Source organism: Baudoinia panamericana (assembly GCF_000338955.1).
Source record: "Baudoinia panamericana UAMH 10762 unplaced genomic scaffold BAUCOscaffold_9, whole genome shotgun sequence".
NCBI classification, from domain to species: Eukaryota; Fungi; Ascomycota; class Dothideomycetes; order Mycosphaerellales; family Teratosphaeriaceae; genus Baudoinia; species Baudoinia panamericana.
This window is the reverse complement of record NW_006911265.1, coordinates 534,896-559,331: the sequence shown is the minus strand read 5'-3', so window position 1 is coordinate 559,331 and position 24,436 is coordinate 534,896. Positions and strand designations below refer to the sequence as shown.

The 24,436-nt window shown below is 54.7% G+C and overlaps 9 protein-coding genes across 9 annotated transcripts; 3 read left to right on the top strand and 6 right to left on the bottom strand.

The window, feature by feature from the left end:
* Positions 1–78: 78 nt before the first annotated feature.
* Positions 79–1,147, top strand: BAUCODRAFT_25740 (uncharacterized protein; the record flags this gene model as incomplete). The annotated part of the gene is made up of 2 exons (XM_007679769.1): positions 79–801; positions 866–1,147. The coding sequence occupies 2 exons, from the start codon at positions 79–81 to the stop codon at positions 1,145–1,147; spliced, it is 1,005 nt and encodes a 334-aa protein (XP_007677959.1).
* Positions 1,148–1,263: 116 nt separating this feature from the next.
* Positions 1,264–1,945, bottom strand: BAUCODRAFT_149714 (uncharacterized protein; the record flags this gene model as incomplete). Its single annotated transcript, XM_007680192.1, has 4 exons — positions 1,264–1,299; positions 1,350–1,688; positions 1,754–1,838; positions 1,896–1,945. 4 exons carry the CDS (start codon positions 1,943–1,945, stop codon positions 1,264–1,266), a joined length of 510 nt encoding a protein of 169 aa, XP_007678382.1.
* Positions 1,946–2,166: 221 nt separating this feature from the next.
* On the top strand, positions 2,167–4,044 carry BAUCODRAFT_149713 (uncharacterized protein; the record flags this gene model as incomplete). The annotated part of the gene is made up of 2 exons (XM_007680191.1): positions 2,167–2,792; positions 2,850–4,044. The coding sequence occupies 2 exons, from the start codon at positions 2,167–2,169 to the stop codon at positions 4,042–4,044; spliced, it is 1,821 nt and encodes a 606-aa protein (XP_007678381.1).
* Positions 4,045–5,234: 1,190 nt separating this feature from the next.
* On the bottom strand, positions 5,235–6,679 carry BAUCODRAFT_552600 (uncharacterized protein). The gene is made up of 2 exons (XM_007680190.1): positions 6,350–6,679; positions 5,235–6,297 (listed from the first exon to the last, which is right to left on the bottom strand). The coding sequence occupies exons 1-2, from the start codon at positions 6,543–6,545 to the stop codon at positions 5,705–5,707; spliced, it is 789 nt and encodes a 262-aa protein (XP_007678380.1). The 5' UTR covers positions 6,546–6,679; the 3' UTR covers positions 5,235–5,704.
* A 3-nt stretch (positions 6,680–6,682) lies between these two features.
* BAUCODRAFT_158151 (uncharacterized protein) lies at positions 6,683–8,151 on the bottom strand (the record flags this gene model as incomplete). The annotated part of the gene is made up of 1 exon (XM_007680189.1): positions 6,683–8,151. The coding sequence occupies one exon, from the start codon at positions 8,149–8,151 to the stop codon at positions 6,814–6,816; it is 1,338 nt and encodes a 445-aa protein (XP_007678379.1). The 3' UTR covers positions 6,683–6,813.
* Positions 8,152–8,703: 552 nt separating this feature from the next.
* On the bottom strand, positions 8,704–11,021 carry BAUCODRAFT_25735 (uncharacterized protein; the record flags this gene model as incomplete). The annotated part of the gene is made up of 2 exons (XM_007679768.1): positions 8,704–9,334; positions 9,388–11,021. The coding sequence occupies 2 exons, from the start codon at positions 11,019–11,021 to the stop codon at positions 8,704–8,706; spliced, it is 2,265 nt and encodes a 754-aa protein (XP_007677958.1).
* A 1,286-nt stretch (positions 11,022–12,307) lies between these two features.
* Positions 12,308–18,460, top strand: BAUCODRAFT_73198 (uncharacterized protein; the record flags this gene model as incomplete). The annotated part of the gene is made up of 1 exon (XM_007679966.1): positions 12,308–18,460. One exon carries the CDS (start codon positions 12,308–12,310, stop codon positions 18,458–18,460), a length of 6,153 nt encoding a protein of 2,050 aa, XP_007678156.1.
* BAUCODRAFT_553229 (uncharacterized protein) lies at positions 18,327–21,157 on the bottom strand. Its single transcript, XM_007680188.1, has one exon. It carries the CDS (start codon positions 21,061–21,063, stop codon positions 18,637–18,639), a length of 2,427 nt encoding a protein of 808 aa, XP_007678378.1. The 5' UTR covers positions 21,064–21,157; the 3' UTR covers positions 18,327–18,636.
* Positions 21,158–21,261: 104 nt separating this feature from the next.
* BAUCODRAFT_35805 (uncharacterized protein) lies at positions 21,262–22,782 on the bottom strand. Its single transcript, XM_007679857.1, has 2 exons — positions 22,670–22,782; positions 21,262–22,613 (listed from the first exon to the last, which is right to left on the bottom strand). Exons 1-2 carry the CDS (start codon positions 22,752–22,754, stop codon positions 21,463–21,465), a joined length of 1,236 nt encoding a protein of 411 aa, XP_007678047.1. The 5' UTR covers positions 22,755–22,782; the 3' UTR covers positions 21,262–21,462.
* Between the last annotated feature and the right edge of the window lie 1,654 nt (positions 22,783–24,436).

Sequence of the window (24,436 nt, the reverse complement as noted above, 5' to 3'; positions counted from 1 at the left end):
GACATTACAAAACATCAATGCAGGCTTGTGATAACATATCTTTTCTCACTGCTCTCCTTCGCCGTCCCCATCCCAGCCATGGGCGTGCCGTTGAGCGTCCTGTGGACACAATATTTCCCTCCACCACCATCGCTTACTGAGAAGACCCTACCAAGACAGCAAGGCAAAGTTTTCTTAGTTACCGGCGGCAATACTGGTATCGGGCTCGAGCTCTGCAAGGTCCTCTACTCTGCTGGCGCCAAGGTGTATCTCGCGGCTCGCTCAGCCCCGAAGGCGCAAGAGGCCATCAAACGGATCCTCTCTTCATCTAGCGCACTACCTGCCCGGGAAGGTGGCGAGCTGGTTTACTTACCACTCGATCTCGCGGATTTAGACTCTGTCAAGCAAGCGGCACGGGAGTTTCAGGCCAAGGAGAAACTGTTGCATGTGCTCTTCAACAATGCCGGTGCAAGCGTGCTGCCCGTCGGCAGTGTCTCAAAGCAAGGCCACGAGCTGACAACGGCAACGAACTGTCTCGGCGCCTTCTTACTCACGCAGCTACTGCTTCCACAGCTAGAAGCTGCTGCATCGTCGGCCCCCGAGGCGTCGGTGCGGGTGATTTGGACGAGCTCGATATTAGTCGAGATGGCGGCGCCGAAAGATGGCCTCAATATTTCCACCATTGATAAGCCATGTACCGCGACGCAGCGTACACCGAGATACTGCGAGACCAAGGCTGGGAATTACTTTCTTGCTTCGGAGTTTGCACGGCGCTATACAAAGCGTACTGGCATTGTGAGCTTGACGCAGAATCCTGGAAATGTAAGTGAAACGTATTAGGCCAACATGCTATTACCCTGCTGACTCTCTCACCAATTGATGGTAGCTTAAGTCGGACGTGTGGCGGAATGTCGACGTTTTCACTTACTATGCAGTTGCCTGGACTCTGTGGGAGTCGGTCAAGGGTGCATACACAGAGCTCTGGGCCGGACTGTCAGAGGAGGTGAAGCTGGACGATAGCGGGCGGTACGTTATGCCATTTGGCCGCTGGCATCCCGGCCAGAGAGCGGATATCGAGCTAGCGCTGAGAAGCAAGGACGAAGGTGGGAGCGGCCGGGCTGCTGAGTTCTGGGATTGGTGCGCCGAGCAGACTAGGAACTACGTGTGAAGTGCTTGAGTAATTACTGGGTCTGCTCATATGTACACTGTCTATATCGTCAGTCTATATGCAAGCTATATGCACTTCTTAGTCCGGTGTAAATCCGATGCTGTTTTGGCGATTGATCATAGCTTGGACAGAACTGCATCGACACTCGAGACCTAGATGCCGTGTAAGCGGAGCATTGCAACGGCGAAGATGCAATACTAACCTTGACCTCACGAGGGCTGGACTCTTGCTCCGCATAGCTGACGGTGCCATCCTTCTCGATGATCATCGCCCAACGGCCGTTTCGCTCGCCCATACCAGCCATCCACCCGATGTCCTTGGCGAAGAAGCTCTTCGAGTCGCTCATGAACAGGACCTTGCTGTCCGGCTTGACACCATTGACCTTAGCCCATGCGCTCATGACCCAGCCGTCATTGAATGCAATCACGACAACCAGATCGACGCCCTTCGACGTGAGCTTGTCAAAGTTCTCGAGGTAAGGCGGGATATGGTAGGCCTGGCAGCCAGGCGTAAATGCGCCAGGAACCGAGACTAGTACAACCTGGACGGTCGTTAATCAGCATCGTGCAGGTTGATCGATGGCAGACACGTGTGAGGTCCACGCACCTTCTTCCCTTTGAACTCCTTGCTGGCGTCGTATTCTTGCGGCATGCCACATGCCTTCGGGTCTGGGTCCGTGATTGGCACATACCTGGACCGTTAGCGAGACTTGTCCACGACCTGTATACCGGTTTCGGAAGTTACGCACTCGAACTTGACGCCCTCCGGGAACTTGTCGCCTGTCTTGAGTGGTGGCATTGTGCTGATATTCTCTATAGTCTTGACTGCTTAGTGAGTTACGGTGCGATTGCTATTGCGATCGTTACAGTGTCGGAGCAACAAAGATCACTAAACGGTTCCTGCATCTTATTCCCGCGAAGAAGGCTCGAAGCGCTACTCTGCGCTCTTGCCCCACCATCAGGGATGACGCTGATCGCTCACTGGCACATACCGAGGCGCGGTAGCTTTATGAAGTGCCAATGGACCTCGAAATCTTTGGACGCGCTGGGGCCACTCTTGTCGAATTCAGGACGCAGTTCAACGCCGCCGTTGTCGTCTTCGTTCTCTGGCTGTTTTACAGGCTATCGAAACGCGATCACGAACGCGCAGTAGCCTTCACCGCCACAACCCCCGAGCAGTGTGCGCCAGGCTGGCAAGGCAAGGTGTTGAACGACCCGACCATCAAGGTACCCGATTCGCATATAATCCAGTGCTATGCTCCAGCTACGGGCGAATTGCTTGGCCATATCAACCCTGTCACCCCCGACGGTGTCGATCGAGCAATTATTCGGGCTGCTGCAGCACAGATTCAGTGGGCTAAGTCTACGTTCGCTCAACGCAGGAGAGTGCTCAAGACTCTTCTGAAGTTTATCCTCGAGAACCAGGATGAAATCGTGCAAGCAGCATGCATTGACAGTGGCAAAACGCGCGTCGACGCGTTATTTGGTGAGGTTTTGGTGACAGCAGAGAAGCTCAAATGGACGATCGATCATGGCGAGAAGGCGCTCCGGCCGTCGCAGCGCCCAACGAATCTACTGATGTTCTACAAGAAGAATGAAGTCCGCTACGAAGCTCTGGGTGTGGTGGCTGCTTGTGTGAGCTGGAAGTAGGCTTGCGCTCATCGACTGATCATGTGCCAGGTGCTGACCGCCGGATGTCACAGTTATCCGTTCCACAACTTCCTCGGACCGGTAATCTCTGCGCTGTTTGCAGGCAATGGCATTGTGGTCAAGGTCAGCGAGCAAGTAGCATGGAGTTCGGCTTACTTCGCCAACATTGTTCGTTCTGCACTGACGGCTTGCGGTCACGACCCAAACCTCGTGCAAGCAATTGCCTGCTGGCCGCAGACTGCTGCTCACTTGACCAGTCATCCTGGAATCAATCATCTAACCTTCATCGGAAGCCGACCAGTCGCGCATGAAGTTGCGAAATGTGCAGCAAAGGCACTTACACCGCTATGTGTCGAGCTCGGAGGCAAAGACGCGGCCATCATTCTCGACCATCCCTCCAAAACACCTACGAGCGACGGTGAGATGCACCGAGTAGCATCCATCATCATGCGTGGAGTGTTCCAGTCCGCCGGTCAGAATTGCATTGGAATTGAGCGGGTGATCGCCATGCCAATCGCTTACGACAGGCTTGTCGGCTTACTGGAGCCACGGATCAAGGCTCTCAGATTGGGCAGCGATTTGACGGAAGAAGGTGTGGATATGGGTGCAATGGTATCTAGCGCATCATTCGCGAGGCTGGAGACGCTGGTAGCGGAAGCCGTCGCTCAAGGGGCGAGGTTACTCGCGGGTGGAGGCAGGTATGAGCATCCGAAACATTCCAAAGGGCACTATTTCGAGCCCACTCTGCTCGTGGACATCCTTCCGAGCATGAGGATCGCGCAGGAAGAACTCTTCGGACCGGTGTGCGTAATGATGCAGGCAAAGAGCGTGGACGACGCTGTCCGCATGACAAACAGCAGCTCCTACGGTCTTGGTTGCTCTGTCTTTGGGCCAACAACGAATGCAAAGGCACGCGCAAACCTTGAAGACGTGGCACGTGGGGTAAGGGCGGGTATGGCGGCTATCAATGATTTTGCCGTGTTCTACGCTGTGCAGCTGCCGTTTGGTGGTACAAAAGGCTCCGGTTATGGCAGATTTGCCGGCGAGGAAGGGTTGAGAAGTTTGTGCAACTTGAAGAGTGTGTGCAGCGACAGATGGCCAAGCCTCATCAAGACGGCTATCCCGGAAGCTCTGGACTACCCAATGAAACCCCACGCTTTCAGCATGGGCAGAGGGATTGTCGAAGTGGGATATGGCGAGACTCTCAAACGGCAAGCCGGAGGCCTGCGACGCATACTGCACATGTGATTGTGAATGCAGCACGCGCAGCTGTAAGCTCGGCAGCGGCCATGCCTCGTGCCGCAATGCCACTATCGACCCTTGCAATATGCACTATCTGCCCAATAGCAGTAATCACAAAAAAGCACGCCAATTTGCAGCTTGGGTCCAGCTGTGCAGGAAGACTGCTCCTCAGCTCACCCCCCACCCACGCGGCCAATTGCACGCGCGCATAACACACCATCCCACTCACTGTGTCTCCGCGGTGCCTAGAATGCCACCACCGTAGCTCCACAACGACACCTATAGAAGAGCACCTTTGGTACACCCTTTTCTGCTTTCCTCCATAGCAGACGCAACAATTTCACCTATATACCAAAACCAAAAACTGCAACTTCGCTCCCAAGCTTCAATCAAGCACCACATTATCAAAATGGGCTGCTCATCCTGCTCCAACGATAACTGCAGCTGTGCCGAGGGCAAGTGCACTTGCGCGGTTAGTAATCTCGAACACTGTTCCGTGTTATTTGTGAGCGGTAGCTGACTGTTTTACACAGAAGTAGAGGTACATCATGAAGGGGCCCGATGACTGACGAGGTTGGCTTGGTGGTGAGGAGTACATTGGATGACGTTCATTAAACGAGTCTCGAGGGCTTGTTCTTGGCAGTCGGCCATGTTTGCGTTGAGAATGTGATGTGCGCAGTGGGCGAGAGGTGATGGAGGACGAGTCCGGCAGATTGACAGAATCATAACAACTCTCTGCGGTTCACCACCTCTGCGACACGCTCATATTGTTCTTGACAAACCTGCAAGCTGTAAGGCACCGTCCGTGTCGTCTTCGTCCGGAAGACCAGTGCTACTCTGATATACTACGTTGCTGTCAGACTTGCCTGACTCGAAGATTGTGAGGTCGTGACTGGGTGTCAACAAGCGTCATTTGGCCCCTCTTGACCCCGCCGGATTTGCAGCAGAGTACGCAATAGGCTTCCATTATTGCACTTTCTCTCAATGCCACCAAAGCAAACCGTGGCATCCCACAGCAAGCCGAAAGGTCCAACTGACAAGGAACTCGCCGCCATCGAAGCTTACCTCAAGCAAAAGCCGGACTTCGAGAAGCTGATCGCTGAAGCCAGAGAGCATCCGCAAAACCCGACGGTCGAGAAACAGCAGGTTACGGAGTACGATCGAAAGACGGAGGCTGCTGTGAGGGACAGCATCCGAAAAGCACAAAGCGACGCTACTGCAGAAAAGGTCACGAGTACTGCATAAGCAGCAAATCGATCAACATGCCGGTCTTGCCGCAGGAAGAAGAAGCGCCCAGCAGTGAGTCACTTCAATGGTATATGTCGCGATGAGAGCTTACACCGTATGTAGACCTTACCGATCAGGTTGCGAAGGAGTCTAAGGACTCCACTGCCTCCACTCACGAGCACCACCATGAGGGTGGGCAGAAGGCGACCATCGAACAGCACAAGGCAACTCCAGGCCCAGTGATGGCAGAGAATCTCGGGGAGCCGGCGAGCAAGGAGGAGCTACGAAAGAGAGCAGCAGAGCTCAATAAGTGAGCCTTGTCATTGCTCTCCAGTGGCGGAGAAGGTGGATAAGTGCAGGAGCGGGGCTGCCGAGACGAAATGATACTGGCAGCTGCATTGCAACGTACCGGGACGGTATCGTATTGACCGTGCTCGCATCATGGCGGTATCTCTTCGCCCTTCCAATCCCAACACCGTCCTCTGTCGTCAATCGTTCGACTGTTGATCACATCCAGCAGCTTCTCCGCCGCAAACTCGGGACTGAACAGCTTCTCCCCCTTCACATTGTTCCAAAACTCTTGGCTCAAGCCCGTTTTTACCGTGCCTGGATGCAGCGCGATACTCATTGCCTTGTCGCCGGCGCTTGTGCGCAGGTAGTTGTCGAAGGTCTTCGTTGTCTGATTCACTGCGGCTTTGCTACTGCGGTAGCTGTACCAGCCGCCCAATCGGTTGTCGGTTATGCTTCCCACACGGGCAGACATATTCGCCCATATAGCTTGCTTGGGCAGGTCAGGTGAAGCTAACACGCTCGTAGATTTGCGTGGCAGAAAGTTTGAGAAATGCTTCATGAGCATCATTGGGCCCAGCGTGTTTGTTCGAAAGGTGAGCAGTGCATCGTCGTAATCGATCTGGGAAGGCGCCTTCTCAGGGTACAGTAGGCCCGGAACGCAAAGACCAAGATGGAGGTATGAGTCCTTCTTTGGAAAGAGCTTTCCGGCCTCTTGCGCAGCATTCTGTATGGTCTGCTCCTCTGTGTTGATCTTTCAGTGGCCGTCTGAGACTGCACGTTTCGCAAATCCTACCGAGAACATCCAATTCCAGCATATGAAGCCTGTCCTCTTCGACGTTCCTCAAATCACCGAGTATCTGCGCTCTTGTATGATCAACATCCTTTCTAGCAGTTGCAACGACCGGTATGGAGGTGGTCCTCAAGAGCCGCCGCGCAAGCTCAAGGCCGATGCCGCGCGACGCCGGTGATACGAGCGCCCACGCTTGCATCGTGAAGCTGTCGGCAGAGGCGGAAACGCAGGCGACACTGCATCTCGCTTGTGCGACCACGGTATACCGTGAAGATCGAACCCTCTCTCGTAGCACAGATTACCTGAGCTTTGGGATCGGAGATCGGCCGCAGCGGAAGCGGGAGTGACCGCGGCACCGAGACAAGTTGCACTGGTCTGGACTCCATATCTGTGTCCAGCCATTGCGGTCTGCATCTGCGATGTGGCGTCTCTACTTTGTCGATTAAGTATTGCGAGGCGTAGATCTCTCAACCAAACGGCCAGGAATACTGGAGGAATACTGGACTGACTCCCAGTAAGCAGACTGGCAAGCCCACTCGCCACCATGTTCTCTGTGGCCACTGTCGCGCCCTTGCGCCCTTCCACCTGTGATCTTGCGACGGTGCAAGCTGCGCAGGCGGACTTACACCTGGTTCATTGAGAGGTCTGGGCGGATAGACGGCGGCAGCAGAACGTTGCCTTGGCGCCGTGCCTTGCAGTATCTCATGCCATTTCAGTGCGTAAAGCAACAGGACCATCATTGTGTATGCGGCATCGTTGCTTGCGTTATGTACGCCTCTGACGTCAAGCTTGAGAGGATTGTGGTAGCGCGGGTCTACGCCCAGCCATCGAGCAACAGGTCCTAGCCTCGCAGATGGCAGGTCGATGCCGCGTTGTCTGATCCAGTCGGAGAATGCTAATGTCTCGAACGTCTTCTCAAAGCGTACGTTGCTGGTGGGCTCATGATTCTGCAAGTCAATGTACAAAGGTCGCTTTCCGAGAGCGGCGACATCAGTCGCAATAGATTGTCCGACTAGATACACGGTAGGGTCTGGTATAAGAGCTGTCACATCACGAAGGATCGTCTGAACCGTTCTAGCGGCTTCTTGTATGGTCATGAGCTTGCTTTCTCCGAAGAGGGAAGAACGCATCCTTGCATCCGCATAACGACTGATGTCAACCACAATGTGGTGGTGTCGAAAATTCGGCATCCATGCTTGCATGTGAGGTCCAGGCTCCGTGCCCATAATGTCAACGACTTTCAGCGTCGTGATTCCCACTTCGACAACATTGTTGATCAAGCCGTGCCTCTCGGACTCTGTATCGATCGCGACTAGGATCGCGTTCTGCGCTTTCGTGGAGCTAGACGGCTGTAGTCCGAGAAGTGATCGCAAATAATGAATGTCAGGGTAGCCTTTCCACGAAGGGCCTTCGTAGGATCCCTTACGCCACCTGATGGTCCTTCTGCCCGAACTTGCAAATGCCTGCTGTAAAGGGTGTTTAGAGACAGCTCTCTTCACCAGGCTAGGTTGCTGTGCTGTAGATGAGACGGCATTTTCGCCACCCGGTAGTACTCGCAGACGTGGAAGACGGGTTGCGAAAATGCTCAGAGGTGGCGGAGGACGCGCCTTGATGAACGAGCGGGGAGCCAATGGCTTTGCAAGACGATCACGGACGGGCTGCTGAACAATTATGGTGGTGTCCAGAACATGCTGCCTGGTTTGCCGCTCCTCCGCTCTCTGCTTCGCGGACTTCGCTCGCTGCCTTGCGATTTCCGCGCGTTGCTTGAGCGAGATGGTCTTTCCGGCGGTGGTTTTCAGACCCATACCAATAGCCGCGATACGGCAATGGTCGCCATCATTCCATACTCCAATGTCAACAGACGATCGTGTATGGAAACGTTGAACTGCGCAAGCAGTCTACATTCGTATCCGAAGATGGAATCGGCGAAGTTCGGGCTTTGAGCACAGACCTCAAGATGTTATATCACCAACCTTGATGAGCCACGGCCCTTAGCCCGACACACGCCTCAAGATCATATATTAGCGTCGTAGCTGCCGGTGTTCAACTTGCTGAAGGGGCCATTATCAGGCCAACGTGAACAGCTTGAACAGATATGGAAATAGCGACCAGTTTCATGGTAGGAGCGAGATGGCGGCGCAAGGCTGTATTACGGCAAGGTGGTTTCCACCGTGTTCTCGTACTATGCAGATCTTTGTCATGCACTGCGAAACCAAATTGTGTATCACTTACATTTCAAACTCTTTCTTCGGCCATTATATGCACCCGCAGACGGCAACGAGCCCATCCGTGGGCCCTCACATAAGTCAGCTTACACGCATAGAGCGTTGATCCCACGCCATGCTCCCGAAAGTTCGTCAACCAATATCCCAACCCAATACGTTAATCGACTGCTGGCTCTGACGGGCTGGCTTGGGGCACCGACGAGCAAATGAGCCGCGGGGCTTGACATCCTGCCACGCGCGAAAGAAGTCGCTAAAGGCAAAGGATGTAGGCGGTTGTACGAAGTGTTCAGGTTCGGCCCGGTCATAGCGGTCACGGCTATCGTGCGCAAACATAGCTTGAAATGGTTGCTGGTTCGATGTGCCACGAGGCGGCTGAACCACGCTGTTTGCATTCGAACGAGAGCTCGTAGTCCTGTCACTGGGTCCGGCACAGTCTCCATGGATTGAGATATGGTCTTTGGCGTCTGATAGTGGGGTGGGTGCGCAACTGGAATGGTTTGATGTGGCATCTCCAGCGTCTTGCGCGCCATCAAGTTTGTTGCCTGCATATAGCGCGGGTTGCGGCCTTGCAGCAGAAGAGGTAGGCGTCAAGTCAAGACCGAGGGCTTTCTGATCGCGAAGTTGGGGGAACGCATCTGTGATGGCATCTCCGAACGCCGCGCGCGTGACGTTGCTGTCGTTTGCATGGAGCCGACGGTACACGGCACATATCTCATCGTCCCTGATCGCGCTACCCTTGCGACACATACAGTTCGCTTGCAACCTGCAAAGAGACTCAGAGTAGTTCACACCTAACGAACTGGTAGTGGTACTTACCAGCGACGTCGTTGGGCCAACTTCATGAACTCTGAGCGCCGTTGCCGTTGTACTATTGCTGGGTCCACCAGTGGCCGCGGAACGTCTAACTCCATATCGTCGCGGTCTTCAGCGTATTGAGTACTTCTGACGACTGCACCTAAAGCAGAGCTTGGTGGGAGCGGCTTTGGGGCCAAAGGGTGCTTCATTGGCGAGCGGACAGGCAGTGATTGTAGTTTTGGTGATGTCGGTTGCGGCGTTGTAGGAGAGAGCCGGGTCAGGTTGCCGGGCGACGGGATGGTCTTAAGGGAAGGAGGACCAATGTGATGGGATGGTCTCGCACGCTGTTGCCCAAATAGTCCGCTTTCCACGGTGCTATCAGGTGGAAGCATGCTTCGCTTTGGCGGTGATTGTGATTGAGGCCATTGTGAGCCGCTGAACTGTTCACCTTCAGATGAAGATCGAAGTGAAGAAGCATCAGCCTCGCGTGATTCTGGTTCTTCGGCCTTTCGTTTGGCTGGCGTACCAAGCATTGTTGCCGGAGATTGCGCTTTTGTAGCTGGAGATGCATCTGGTTGCACTTGATTGTTCCAGTCCTTCAGAAGGTCAATTGGGACGCTTGGCTTTGGGAACTGCTGACCAGGCGGAGACGGATACCACGAGTCACTCCGCTCCAGTAGACGTTGTTGCACAAAGGGCACTCTGCGGCGGCCGTAAGGAACGCGCGGGATTCGAGGGCTAGGTGTGCTCTGATGTTGGAGGGTGACGGACTGCGAGAAGGATTCTGGCTGGCCGGAGGCGTCGACGTGGCGAGTCTCACCCTGCGCAGCCATTTTCGGCTTTCCGACACCGAGCAAGCTCAGCAGCGCTGCACCCTGAGCTGCCATCGGTTGCACAGCCGTCACCTTCAATGACTGATTAGGAGGGAGAGGTGATGCTAAGTTGATGCCTCGTTCTACCTCGAAGCCGTCCCTGGCCAGTGAAGGCACACGCGGCCGCTTGCGTCGACCGACCTGGGATGTTGAAGCCTGTGTCTCCTTGACACTGCCAGACTGCTTTTCAAAAGCAGGTCCCGCCGATTGCGCGAAATGGTTATCGTCCTCGCTAGCTTCTTCACGGTTAGCGAGAGTGTGTCCACGGATTCGCTCTATCTCGCGCAGGTGGCGTACAATATCTTCATGCTGGGAAATTAGGCTTGGTTCGCCTTGCTTCTTTCGCAGATGATATTGATAATGCACGTTGCCAACATGGAGCTGTACCAACCCATGCAACGGTCCGTACGGCGTACTGATTACAGTAATGTCGTCAATGGAGAATACGTCTCCCCTCGTTTCCTGGGTCAACTTCTCACCCATCTCGACTTCCAAAGCCTTGACAGCTTGCTCGGATAGTTCGCACCGGATGGAATGTCGACCATCGGAAAGCGAGACCTTACACGGTCCCACACTGTCTACGCTGATTAATTGCACCTTCCGATCACTAGTCGTTGTATGGGCGAGCACAATGCTCTTGAAATTGCTGCCATCGTCGCTGAATCGACCATCAGGATCGTTCTTGATTTTGGGAGCGCCCCTCAGCGCCTTGCTCCATGCTAAGACGGCTTGTAACTCTGCTACAATGAATGGGGCAAGCCACTCGGTGAGTGATCCAGCCATGCTCACATTTGCCTACAGTTGAAGTCCTTTGCCGGGGACAACAAATGGCTGTCGGTCTAAGCCCACTCTTCAGACCTCGAGATCGCGAACTGCCAATGGTCGGTTTTAGGAAGTCGCGTGTGGAATCCGCGTCGCGTATTCCGGCCCGCAAACCTCGGCCCGCAACGCCTCTGATCCTCGACATTGCCGGAAGGGAGAAAACATGCTCTATCTAGCACTTTTAGATTCACGATAAGCCTCCATCTTGGATGCCGCGCTTTCAGACATGACCAGGTGATCACAGAATGAGGGGCGAGACGGCGTCGCAAACTCCCAATAATGAGTAGGCTGACCAGGACCTCCGGCTAAGGGACATGGCTCGACCAACGTCGCCTTCCGCCTCGTCCGCACTGTTGCCCTTTCTTTCGCCAAGGGAACGAAGAGGCTCTTTGGCATCGATCAGTTCACGCAAAGAAATTGACAAAGAAGTATTGGCGCAGGCGCTGGATCATATTCATACTTCAGCATCCAAATCAGAGGCTTTGACTTCATTCCATGACTTCGACGGAGGCAGTCGGCCTGGAGCCAAAGAGCTGGTCAGTAGCGGAGTCAGTGGCCTGTACAACAGATTAAAGCAGAGCGTCGGGGGCGGAGCCCCTGGTAAAGACGGGAAAGAACGACCTAAAAGCCGCGGCTCGAGAGATTCTGGGGAGACGGAGTCTGTTCGGAGTGTTAGATCGACAAGTCGCAAGCTCGCAGCCAGTCCCTCTTCAAGGAAGCCCGGCACAGACGCTGCGTCTACATCGACGATCAGCGTCGCAGCGTCGCCTGTCGTAGTCACTTTCACAGGCAGTGGCTCAATGAATGAGGCTGTGCGGCATCCACTTGATGAACGGCCGATATCTGCTCATGAGTCAGTCTTGCCAGGAGCGCCAGATGTCAGTGTGAGGGACTATAGCCATGACCCGACTGAAACGAATCTCGGTCAAGAAGCACCTAGTCAACAAGACCTAGTGCGCGCGAGAAGTGCTCTGTTAGACAACGATCGCAGTGCCTCGGCGACTCAAGCGCTTGCTCGAGTCCTCTCCCATCACGAGGTTCCACCTGGCGACCGGGTACGACAGCCTCTCGTCGTGCACAATGGCCAAAGCGTAGAACCTAGTAGCAAAGCGAGTGTAGACCGCGATGTATCTGCACGGTTGGCTTCATTACCGCAGACGGCATCTAATACTGGCGCAGGCGTTGCAATCCCTGCGAACCGAGTTGAAGCTGAGCCTAAAAGTCCACGAGAGGCGCAGCGACCGCCCATGGTGCATGTTGGGCCCTCTCATCTTCCAGGCTGGGAGCCGTCACGGGCATCCTCGGCTACAGATGTTGGCGATGTCGTCTCATCAAGCTCAACACAAACCCGAACGCGGAAGCCCACGCTCAATCCATCGCCTAATCTCAATACGGCATTGCAGCGGAAACGGGCAAGCGCGAAATTGCAGCCGAGTTTGCACCACCACGGTCACACTGGACAGGTACCGCACCATCTGAAACGTCGGGTGATCAGCAAGGAGTTCTGGATGCGGGATGAGAACGCCAAGGATTGCTTTTCTTGTGGCCAGAGCTTTTCTACGTTTAGACGCAAGCATCACTGCCGGACTTGCGGACAGATTTTTGACGCAAAGTGCACTTCCCTCGTACCAGGAAGGCCTTTCGCACAACCTGGCACGATCCGGCTTTGCAGGCCTTGTGAAGCGATGATCTACGGATCCGATGATGACTCTACTGTGTTCTCGGATGATGGAGACGATATTACTCGTAGCCCGGTCACGCGCCGGTCCTCAGTCTTCGGTGACGAGCAGGTCGATGGGGCTGCATCTAGCCGGGCGGAGAACGGCGAGTTTGGGACGCCTTCTATCGGCATTCCTGCGTCGCGACGCAACCGAGAAGCCAAGCGACGTTCTGCGGTGATTGAATTTGATGCGCAGCCTACCCTTGCACGCCCGAACTCATCTCATTCGCTAGTCTCGCTAAGTCGCCGGCCCAGATCGTCGAGTCACCGGCGTTACCATTCTCGGCATCAAACCCTCCGTAGCTTGCGAGGCAGTGTGGACGAGCGCGGCCCATTCCACCAGGAACTTAATGGTGATCCCGTGAAGAAAGACGCTCTTCCGGCTTTCCACAACGACAATATAATCGACCCTGATCTTGCCCCTTTCATGTCCGATGAAGGGTCGGACGACGAAGAAGAGCAACCTACCATCATGTCGGCTTTGGAGCAAGGAGTGTCGCCCGGCGAGCGGGACAAGCATGGACTTGGCGGTCTCTTTGCGGCGGCCATGAAAAAGGGACGCTCGAAGTATGGCGAGAAGACCACCGCCCCCTCTAGCGTCAAGGGTGTGAAGGATACGGAATCAGCGCATCAAGTTGTGAGTTCTCCGGCGAGGGCATTGAGAAGACGCAACCCTAGCATCAGCAGTATTACGCACAGCCGCCCATCACCTCGTCGCAGTCGCAGCAACATTCTCCTTAAGACTATCGAAGCAGACACGACGATAACTCGGCCCGTCACACCAGCATTAATACCAACCGCTGACGGGTCCCGCATTATGCGTAGTTCAGCTATGCATGGCTCGGATGCACCTCCTGTGGAGCTCAATAGAGCCAGCTTGGACCACGTTAGGAGATTGCTGGCGCAGCTACTTCACGACAGCAAGGTGGAAGCTCCAGCCGCGTGGGAAAGGGCGCTCTTGCCAATTCTCTTACAGTGCACCGACGACGTACAACCCGACGTGCAGCGAGGTGACGACATGGATATACGACATTACGTCAAGCTGAAAAAGATACCTGGCGGCAAGCCTGGAGATACAAGCTATGTTTCCGGCGTTGTCTTTAGTAAGAACATCGCTCTCAAGAGCATGGCGCGATCCATCCGCAACCCGCGAATTGCGATTGTTACCTTTTCAATCGAGTATGCAAGACACCAGACGCACTTCATGAGTCTGGAGCCTGTTATTGCTCAGGAGCGCGAATACTTGCATAATCTGGTTGGGCGAATAGCGGCTCTCAAGCCACAGGTGCTGCTTGTACAGAAGAACGTCTCTGGGCTTGCACTCCGCCTACTCGAGCAGGCTGGCATTACCGTCGCTTTCAACATCAAAGATTCAGTCCTTGCTGCCGTTGCACGCGTCACTCAAACTACCGTTATAAAGTCGGTCGATAAGCTGGCAATCGATCCCTTGCACCTCGGACACTGCGAGAGCTTCGAAGTCAAGACATATATGTCGCACGGCGCGCGGAAGACTTACATCTTTCTTTCTGGTTGTCAACGAGACCTCGGCTGCACGATCGTATTGCGAGGTGCTGACACCAAAGCCCTACGCCAAATCAAGCGCGTTACCGAGTTCATGTGCTACGTAGTCTACAACCTCAAACTAGAAACGAACCTCTTGCGGGACGAGTTTATCTCAATCCCGTCCAACACCGAAGCCCAGCTTGCTGCACACGACTCAGCTCAAGCGAACAGAACAGCGCGAAGTGGCGATACCCCATCCGTATATGAAGAGCTCGAGGAGCAATTGCACACCCGAATATTATCAGCGTCACCATTTGTTAAATTCATGCAGCCTTATCTGCTCACACAACTTCGGGAGCAAGAAAGGAAGCTCGCAACGTACAAGAGGCTTCGTGATCAGCACGCCGCTGCAGATGAAGATGGCAACGAGGAAAAGCATGGTGATGACCGCTTCGCATTAGTGAAGCCTGAGATGGTGCATGGACCAGCGTCAAAAGAGCAGCCGAAGGCTGTCCGGGAGTATCTGCACGCCGTCCATCAAGCGCAGTTTGACCGGACTATGCATGCTTACGAGACCCAGAAAAGACTCTGGGAAACCTTCAGATCGGGAACCGTCAATCCTTTCGACCCCTTCGCCCACCAAAGCATTGCAGTCCTTCATTCCATCGTCTCTAGGATAACCTCCGTTCCGTGTTCTGGACCAGAAGTGCTGGGCATCGGCTTCTACGCTGGTTTCAATCGTGCTGAGCCGCAATTTGAAGAAGACTGCACATTAGGACAGTATGTTGAAGATATGTGTCTCAACGCAGGCAGCACTTGCAAAGAGTGTGGCAAGAGAATGCATGAGCACCACCGTCAATACGTGCACGGTTATGGTGCACTGTCAATTTCAGTGCAACGATACCCAGCCAAACTACGAGGACTCAACCAATCGATTCTGATGTGGTCAGCCTGTCGAATCTGCCGCAACGAGACGCCGCTCATCCCGATGTCGGACAATACTTGGAAATACTCGTTCGCGAAGTACCTCGAGCTGAGCTTCTGGAGCGTGCCGCTTCATCCGAGAGCCGATGTATGCGAGCATGACATACACAAGGACTTCTTGAGGTGCTTCGGATTCCAAGACATGGCTGTACGGATACAATACGATCCAATCGATACATACGACATCGTTGTGCCTCGGACGACTGTTACTTGGAAGGTCGAGGGAGATCTGACTGTCAAAAACGAGCAGTTTTTACACTGCCTCAACCGATTGAACGCCTTCATCGAGTCTGTACGGAAAAGGCTAGACTCCATCAATGTGGACACACTCGACGAGAAGAAAGCAATAGAAGCGCATGAAAGAACTGACGTCCTCCGGAAGCGAGTGGAGACCGATCATGCCGAACTGCTTGCCAAGCTGCAACAAAAGTACTCATGCTCCCGCTACTACGAGCTCATCCCACTTAACCGAGCATTGCGCCAGATGGACGAGAAGGCAATTGCTTGGGATGATGAGTTCAATAACTTTGAGCGCGACTACTTTCCCTCAGAGACCGATATCCGCAAGCTTGCAACCCTTCAGTTACGCAACATGTTCCTCGAGTCTCAGCCGTCTGCTAGTAGTGTGGCGAGCGATGCTAGCGACACCGAGGACGGTACCGAATTGGTAGATCTGCGTAGAGACCCTCTCGTAAGCGCGGACGGCATTTTAAGCGAAAAAGCTCATGATGTGATGACCTCGACTGCCCTCGAGCACCGAGCCACTTACGACATCCCTGATGGGCCGCCATTTCTACCAAAAGAGAGGTCGGAGGAGCTATTAGGACCCCACCTTAGTCGACGGCTGACTCCGCAGGAGGAACGCGAGGCTGTAGATCGAGACACTGTCAAGCACCTAGACTTGGCTGTTGCCGTACGATCCACCGACCCCTTGTCTTCAGAGGACCGCCCGTCTAGCAGTGAGCAGTCGACGTCGACTAGTCGACCAGCCACTAGAGACGAGGCGAGCACCGATGAGCCTTTCGCAACCCAGCCAAAGCCGTTAAGCTCAGGATTACTTGAGCGCATTGAGCAGATACGGAGCAATCTCAGCTCTGGGGGCAACGAGGCAGGTGACTTACCAGAGTCGAGGATTCCGCGACCAGTAGACCGGCATCGGCGGGATGTCAGCCCTCTTCCTGCACCACTATTGCTCCGTGCGCAATCACAGCCATCCCACATGGTTGGACATGGGCAGGATGTAGACACTGATGTTGCGTCAGACCCAGCAACCATGGCGCTGCCTAGTCCTGAGGCCCAGGCGCAGGCCTCTGATAAAAGGCTTGGAGAGCGACTCGGCCTGACTCGCCTGGCGAACAAAGTGGGAAAGGTTGCACCTTCGCTCATACCCAGGTCCATTCCACGCTCTGACGAGTCAACAAACAACGTTTCCGCGCTTGCCCGGCACTTTGAGCAGATGTCGCGCGAATTCGAGAAAGAGCGCCTGAAAGAGCGCCGTCAGCGCGCTATGCGGAGCCGGCAGGCTCGTGCTAACCCTCTGGCGAGCAGCAGGCCTGTTGTCGAGGTCTACCGTAATGCGACAGAGGCGGTAGGCGAAAGGATGGTTGAGAACATGCAACAGCAGACAGAACCGCAGGAGTCGACCGAGCGTGATGGTGATCCGTCAACCACAGCAACGCATGAAACACAGTCTAGCAGCTCAGATGACACATCATATCCGCAGCCCCCGACGGAGGCTACCGATCTGACTTCGAGTGAACAGACCATTGCCCTTCGGCATCATGGCTTCCTTCAGGAAGAAGATGAAGGTCTTGACGTCGATGCGTCGGATAGCCGACCACGCGATCTCTCTGACCCTACTACAGTGGCGTCTTCGTCATTGCTTTCACCTTCCTCAGTGCCTGAGTCAGAACTTCACTCTGACATTTCGATTCCCGAACACAGAAAGAACGTGTGGTTCAAGTACCTTGCGGACTTCTGGTCCAAGCGCTCGGCATCAGGCTGGACAAACTTGGAGTACCCTTTGCACGCCACGGAGCATGTCTTCGAAGACTCTGATATCATCGTCCGGGAAGATGAGCCGTCATCGGTGATAGCGCTATCTCTGGCATCCGCAGACTACCTCACCAAGGTAAAGGAGTTCCGTAGCCACCCGTCCAAGCAGACGAAGAAACATACCCACACTGCATCTCAAGCGAGCAACATCACTGCAGATCACAGCGACTATGAGAACCCGATCGAGGCCTCCTTGCTCAGTGACACTGGCACGCACATGAAGTACTCTTTCGCGCACGGTTCGGTCAAGGCGTCCTGTAAGATCTTCTACGCCGAAGCGTTTGATGCACTCAGACGACGCTGTGGGGTTGCCGAACGATTCGTGGAATCGATGTCGCGGTGCCTCAAGTTCGATTCCAAGGGCGGTAAAACGAAGTCACTCTTCTTGAAAACGCTCGATGGTCGCTTCATCATTAAGAGCTTACAGGAAGTGGAGCTGAAGGCTTTCACCAAATTTGCACCGGACTACTTCGACTTCATGAGCCACACACTGTTTCACGGTGTGCCAAGCGTCATCGCGAAGATGTTCGGCCTGTTCCAGATCGTCATCAAGAATCCAGCAACCGGCATGGACTTTTCGTACTACCTTCTCGTCATGGAGAATTTGTTCTACGAGCGTAACCCGAACCGTCGCTTCGATCTGAAAGGCAGCATGCGCAACCGCAAGATCGAGAGTACAGGCCAGCCAGATGAAGTGCTGCTCGACGAGAATCTTGTGGAGACGATCTTCGAGTCGCCGCTCTTCGTACGCGAACATGCGCGCCGTCTTCTACAAGCGAGCGTCTGGAACGATACCATGTTCCTTTGCAGGCAGAATGTGATGGACTACAGTCTCATGGCTGGCTTTGATGATGATCGCAAAGAGCTAATCGTCGGTATCATTGACTGCATCCGGACTTATACCTGGGACAAGAAGCTGGAGTCTTGGATCAAGGATCGCGGCAAGAACAAGCCTACGATCACCAGTCCGAAAGACTACCGTAACAGGTTTCGTGTAAGCATGATGGCATACGCTCTTGTTGCACCCAACTGCTGGCATCAATTCCAGACGCAGATGGCGTTACCAAAGACACTCAAGGATCGCGAGGAGAAGGAGGAGACGGAAGACACCGAGGCGGAAGGAAGCCTCATCACTTGAGGTTGCGATGTTAGCGAGGACGGCGACATGAGCCGGGCCACGAGTAATGGTTTACGAGGTTGTTGATGATACCCATGTTTGCATTGAGGCGCATACGATAAGCGCATAGCGACGGTAACGGAGAAAGTGAGCTTTGCGGCATGCAGTATTAGATACTGATCGGAGGTGTTCACTTTTCATCCCCGTCTCCGCCGCCTGAACTTCAGCCCGTCATCGTCGTCCTCGTCAATGTTGATCGTGGTAGTCGTCGGCAATCGTGTTTGTCTTGCCTTCTTCGCTGGGCCCCCCACCTGCTCCACTGCGTGCCTCTTGCCTGCCGCCGTACGCTGGGTTTCCGTGCCGAGCGTCTGGCTAGGCGCGGTGTCTGCCATAGACTGCAGGTTGCCATCACGGGCGGTACCAGCGATCTCGGCAGGATTGAACCGGTTCGTATCGTCTTCCGCATCCTCTTCGCGACTGCGCTGAATCCTTCGATGAAAGCGTGTCGTTTCGCTGTGGTCCTCGTTGCCCGGCTCGGCAGCACGTAGAGTCTGGGACTGCGACTGACTCTTCGAGTTGCCTTTGCCAGACGAAGCATGACCGAGCAACCAGTATTCGTGCCCGATGCCATGGCCTTTGCGCGGAACTTCTTCAAGCTGCACAATCACACGCTGCAGACGCGGCGGCGCATCTTGCCGTTGACCCTGCGGCCGGAACTTCTTGAAGTTCTTACGTCCGTTCCATGCTGGATCCCAGCGGTCACCATTCCCTTTCGCCGCGTCACGCGGAGTCGGCTCACGAACAGGCATCTCCTCAATCACGATTTTGTTCCGTATCTCGTTGAGGTCAACGCCCTCGAGCTGATCGCGGAGGACTTCTTCGTCTAGGCGTCTGCGCTCCTCTTCCTCCTCCTTCCGCTTGGCGAGCTCTGCTCTCACATCGATCTGCTTTCCTACGCGCTTCTTAGCTCCCGCATTCTTCTTCGTGGTGGTGCTGTCTTCGTCTTCGATGGATGCCGCGAACGAAGCCTTCCGGCCGTTTTCCAACGCCTCGGTTCTCCGGCGCTTGAAGGCCGTTTGGCCTTTTAGCAGGTCATCGAATGGGTCCTTTTCCTCGTCCTCGGCGGGTGCGAGTCGCTTGCGCTGACTCTGCCCGTGACCTGGCTCATCCACATCCATACTTTGCACGCTTGCAGCCTGACTAGGTTCCTGGACACTAGGGACAGGCTCTGGCGATGGAGATCTGTTCTTCGTAAACTGGCTGGGATCGAAGTCATTTTGGAAACCTTGCCACCTCGATTTCGTGACGGCGCGCCTGTTCCATTTCTTCTTCACAGGTGAGGCTGCTAACTGCTCTGCCTCTTGCACATCTTCCATTGGCACACCGTTGGGACGCTGTGAAGTTTCTGCCGGCGCCTCGTTTGGTGGTGGAGGAGTTGGAGACCTTCGCAGATTCCGCGGTGGCGACGCTTGTACCTCTCCGACACCGTCTTGCGGCAGGCTTTCGGCCTCTTTAAGCGGCCTCCGTAGATCACTTGTATCAAGTGTTATGATCGGATCAAGAAATTCACTCTGCTCTATTGCTCGCTGACCCGAAGCTAATTCGACCTCCTGCATGAAGTTTCTGCTCCATTCTCCTCGACCCTCGCTGAGTCGGACGACGACCACACCCCCACTACCTGATTGTTGGCTTAGCTGGAACTGCCTGTTGCCCTTCTTGCCCGCCACTTCGCCAAGATAGCTAACGAGCTCTTCTGGCCTACTCTCGCCATCGTGCACTTCCCAGAGTAAAGCTTTGCCATGCGCGCATGTAATCACCGGGAGCAGCTGATCATACTGGCCCTGCGCTAAGAACACAAACGTAAAGTCCTGGAGAACCTCAGCTCGCTCAGTCAGTGGCTTGAGTAGATCACTTGGTCTAGGCACGGGCTCCGCGCCAGCTGGTAGGAGATGATCCTCTTCCCTTGGCCAGTGGACATCGAAGTCATCTTCCAGCAGGCTTGGAGTCGCCTCGTCAGCCAGATTCCTTTCTGCTGGTTTCGTGACAGCAGCTAAGGCATCGAACCAGCTCTGGGCAACAAGCCATCGACCCTGCACGAGCGCTTGCAGTCCAGGAGCGGTGTTGCGTTTCTTCGCCACTACATGCGTCGTCTCGTTTGAGACATACTCGCCCAACAGCTTAACATCCGTGCCATCCACCTGCCGACCATGCTTTGCCAACACCTCGCTTTTATCCTTCTTTCCGAGTCCAGTTAGAGTGATAATGACAGGATGCCACACTAGGTGGAACAAGGGCTCATAGTGGCCCAGCCTGATGGTATACTCCTTCCCTTCCAATGTCCTGATACCTTTCTGAAACCTCTCGTCATTGCACGTTGTCCCAGCCTTCGAGTTATCCTCGAGTGTAATGCCAGTTCGCTGGTGTAGTTTGAATTGGTCTCCGGCTCCTAGCTGCGCTACGCTTATGACTAGATGCTTCCGGGAAACGCTTTTGTGATCGATGTACCGGATCTTCTCGCCCGCCTGTGGGTGTCCTGTTGTACGGCCAAGCAGATGGACGGAGCCTGGTCGAAGCCATAAGCGTTTGCCGGCGAAGAGATCGCCGTCGCAACTTAGTAACCACATCGCCACATGTTACGGCAAGATGGGTGCATCGGTACGGCGTTCACATATGTATTGCTCGACTGAAGCTCTACACGATGATTCACTGGAAGCGAAGTGTGACGTGAAGCCTCGGCACGAAGTAGGCACGCTAGGCTACAGCAGCACGTGACAGAGTGCCTGGCGGAGCTGTCACCGGGGACGACATGGACGAGAGTTTTTGAGATCTTCATCTGCGAGAGTATATATCGATATTACAGTATATTACATGCAGGCAGGATACCAGCTAGTGTTGTGGGTCTTTCCCCTGTCCTGTTGCACTGAGCGACTCGAGCGCAATACGCCCACATTGTAGCCTCACGGTGTACCGAGCTCTGCTGCGGCGCAGTGTGAGATCACCCGTCGCTCATGCCCTTCCCCGGCCTAGACCTCACTGCTGGGGTTCGCGGTACCGTCGGGCTGCAAAGTCGCGCTGTCAAAGGTCTCCGGGTTATCATGACTCTGCTTGTGCTCGCTGCCGCCATTGGCGCCTTCCTCGTCGGCGGTACCTCCAGACTGTGGCTGTGCGCCATCCGCAGCGGCCACTGTATCGTTCGCGACATTATCAGCCTCGTAGCCTTCGACGAGCTCGTCAATGATAAACTCCCACTCAGCCTTTGACACCTTCGATACACTCAAGCGCGACTGCTTGAAGAGCTGCATGTTCTCCAGCACCGCACCTGCAGCCTTGTACTTCTGGAGCTCCTTGAGTGAGACAGGGTGGGATAGCTTCTTGCGGAATGCAACGCCGACAACGACCCACTTATTGCGGGCTTTCTCATCTTCAACATAGCCATAAGTGCTTGCGTTCGCCGTGGTCACATCCGGCTCCGCTTCAGAGACAACCTCCATGACGCCTACAATGCCCGGCGTGCGACCTCCCTTACCGCCGCTAGCGTAGAAGAACGCCAGATCGCCTTGCTTCATTGCGCGCATGTTCTTAGCGGCGACCACATTACGCACGCCATCCCAGAGCTCAGGCTTAGTCTTTGCGCGCAGATCGTCAATGGTAAACTTGGTGTTGATGACCGTGCCATCGTGAGTCTTCTCCTCACGATCCTCCTGCTCAGCTTTCATCAGCCAGTACTGTTGGCTTGTTCCCGTCTGCTCGGCTTCATGGTTGGCAGGTTTCTTGGCTTGAGATTTGAAAGGGGCTTTGCGCTTACTGGTGACCGCTTCCTGCTTCTCCGCTGCCTCGGCGGTCTCGTTCAGCTCACCCTCAAGCTGATCTGCAGCTGCCTCATCGTCCTCGGCTTGCTTGGTCGTCTCGCCACCCTTCGGCGGTCTACCGCGCTTGCGACGCGGCTCAGTCTCGAGCTCGGCCGGTGCAGCCTTCGCCGGACGACCGCGCTTCTTCGGCGTTGCAGTGGTGCCGACTTTGGTGGCGGGCTTGGGTTCTGCGGTCTCCGCCACAATCGCAGCCTTCGCGGGGCGTCCGCGCTTCTTCGGCGGCTCCTCTGCTTCAGTGACGATCTCCTTAGCCGGTCTGCCGCGCTTCTTTGGCGCTGACGCAGTGCTGGTAGTTGTAGTGGTAGCTGAATTATTGTTAGCTCAACTCCTTGCATTCAGTTCACAACAATGCAATGCACACTCTTCTCTGTCGCGGTCTCTCTACGAGGGCGACCAGACGCGGCCGTCGCAGTCGCCGCCGACTTTGCAGCCTTTTTAGGAGGCATCGTTGATATTGATGTCGCGCAATACGTTGACCGTCAGTGCGAACGCGAACAGGGGAGAGATATCTGTTAATGTTGGACGCGGAGTGACGTTGTTGTCGTTTGCTTGGGTTGTCGCAACAAGCAAGAACGGGGAAAGCGCGATTGACTGCGACCAGCTAATGATCCCTGCTCTGCATGTGCCTACAGACGCCGACAACAACAACAACACTTGGCGAGCACTTGGCGCGTCAACCTCACCTCAATCAAGTTCACGGGACATTAGCAAACAACTGACGATACGGGAGATGTTTCAATCTGTCGACAATTGTCCTTGCGGCATCGTGTCCGCGACAAAGTACCGCGCTGATCACTGTTCCTCTACGAATGGAAGCGTGCGTCATCCGTGGCTTTCCGTAGCACCGCCCTGCTTCGTGGACTGTCGCGTCAAGTGTCTCGAAAGGGTCCAGCGTACGTGTTGCTCAAAGCCTCGAAGAGTGGATCTCAATGGCACCTAGGTAAGAGACGTTGCTCGCTTTCTCACGTCCTTATCTCCCCATGTAATCGGAGTTCGCCCGCTATGGCTTTGCCTTCCGACGCGACTTTTCTTATTGCCTTGAGATTCGGAAACCAATCTACGAACCATGGAAAGTGCTACCAGTTTGGATGGTGTAACAGGTCGTAAGCGTGCGATGTCGCACAACGACTACCTAAACAGCTTATTACGACCTTCAGGCGATGAGGTAGCCCGCATTACTGGCGTCCAGTTACAGCATGAGCGCGACATATGTGCAAAGTACCACAACCCCAGTGGTGAGGTCGAGGGAGCAGCCACCACGATCCAGAAGGCTTACCGCGGCTACCGTGACCGCAGACAGTTGGAAGGCCTGACATTGGATCCTTCTGCAAGATGGCTGGAAACGATCAAAGAACTTCGGTATCGGACTGCAACTTCATCTAGATACTCTAACGTTTCTGGACCGGAGTCAGAATCATCGCGATTTGACCAGGCACGAACCAAGTGGAAGCGAGCCGGCGTGATTGCAGAGCATGCTGCTAGTGACGGAAGTCCTCCTCGGCGTTTCATGAGCAGCACTGGCAGCAACAGCTCGGCTGTAAGTCATGTGAAGGGCTCCATGTTGCTTGATCAAAGGTACTTCTTGGAAATGGTTGATCAGCGTCACCGCTACGGTACTAACCTCCAGGTGTATCATGAGGAATGGCTGCGCTCAGACAGCAATGTCAACTTCTTTGAGTGGCTGGACCACGGTCCAGGTCGTCAGCTCGATCTGGTAGGCTGCAGCCGCGAGAAGCTCGATCGTGAGCGCATTCGCTACCTGAGTCGAGAAGAGCGCCAAGACTACCTCGTCGACATTGATCATGCGGGCAAGCTACGCTGGCACAAGAATGGTGAGCTTATCTCTACCGATGGCAATATCTACAGGGACTCAATCCACGGTATCGTTGCCAAGGACGCTGCCGACCCAATGTACGCGGAAACAAACGGTACAATCGACCACATCGAAGATAGCGACGTCAGCCTATCCGAGAGCGAGCCAGAAAAGCATCATGCACATCAGCAAGTTACGAAGGATCGCACGCCACAGCATAGACGTTTCCGCGTGTCACCAGCAACCGTACTGAATCACATACTCAGAGCGTCCGTGAAGCCCGGCACCTGGATTTACGTTGCGGACACAGTCGGG

What these genes read in the sequence shown, in the direction of transcription:
- BAUCODRAFT_35805 (XM_007679857.1), bottom strand. Translation starts at nt 22,754, where the DNA reads ATGCCTCCTAAAAAGGCTGCAAAGTCGGCGGCGACTGCGACGGCCGCG. An exon ending in AGAGACCGCGACAGAGAAGA is followed by an intron (nt 22,614 to 22,669) that starts GTGTGCATTGCA and finishes ACAATAATTCAG; the next exon opens with CTACCACTACAACTACCAGC.
- BAUCODRAFT_552600 (XM_007680190.1), bottom strand. Translation starts at nt 6,545, where the DNA reads ATGCAAGCGTGGGCGCTCGTATCACCGGCGTCGCGCGGCATCGGCCTT. An exon ending in GCTGGAATTGGATGTTCTCG is followed by an intron (nt 6,298 to 6,349) that starts GTAGGATTTGCG and finishes AGATCAACACAG; the next exon opens with AGGAGCAGACCATACAGAAT.
- BAUCODRAFT_553229 (XM_007680188.1), bottom strand. Translation starts at nt 21,063, where the DNA reads ATGTGGTTACTAAGTTGCGACGGCGATCTCTTCGCCGGCAAACGCTTA.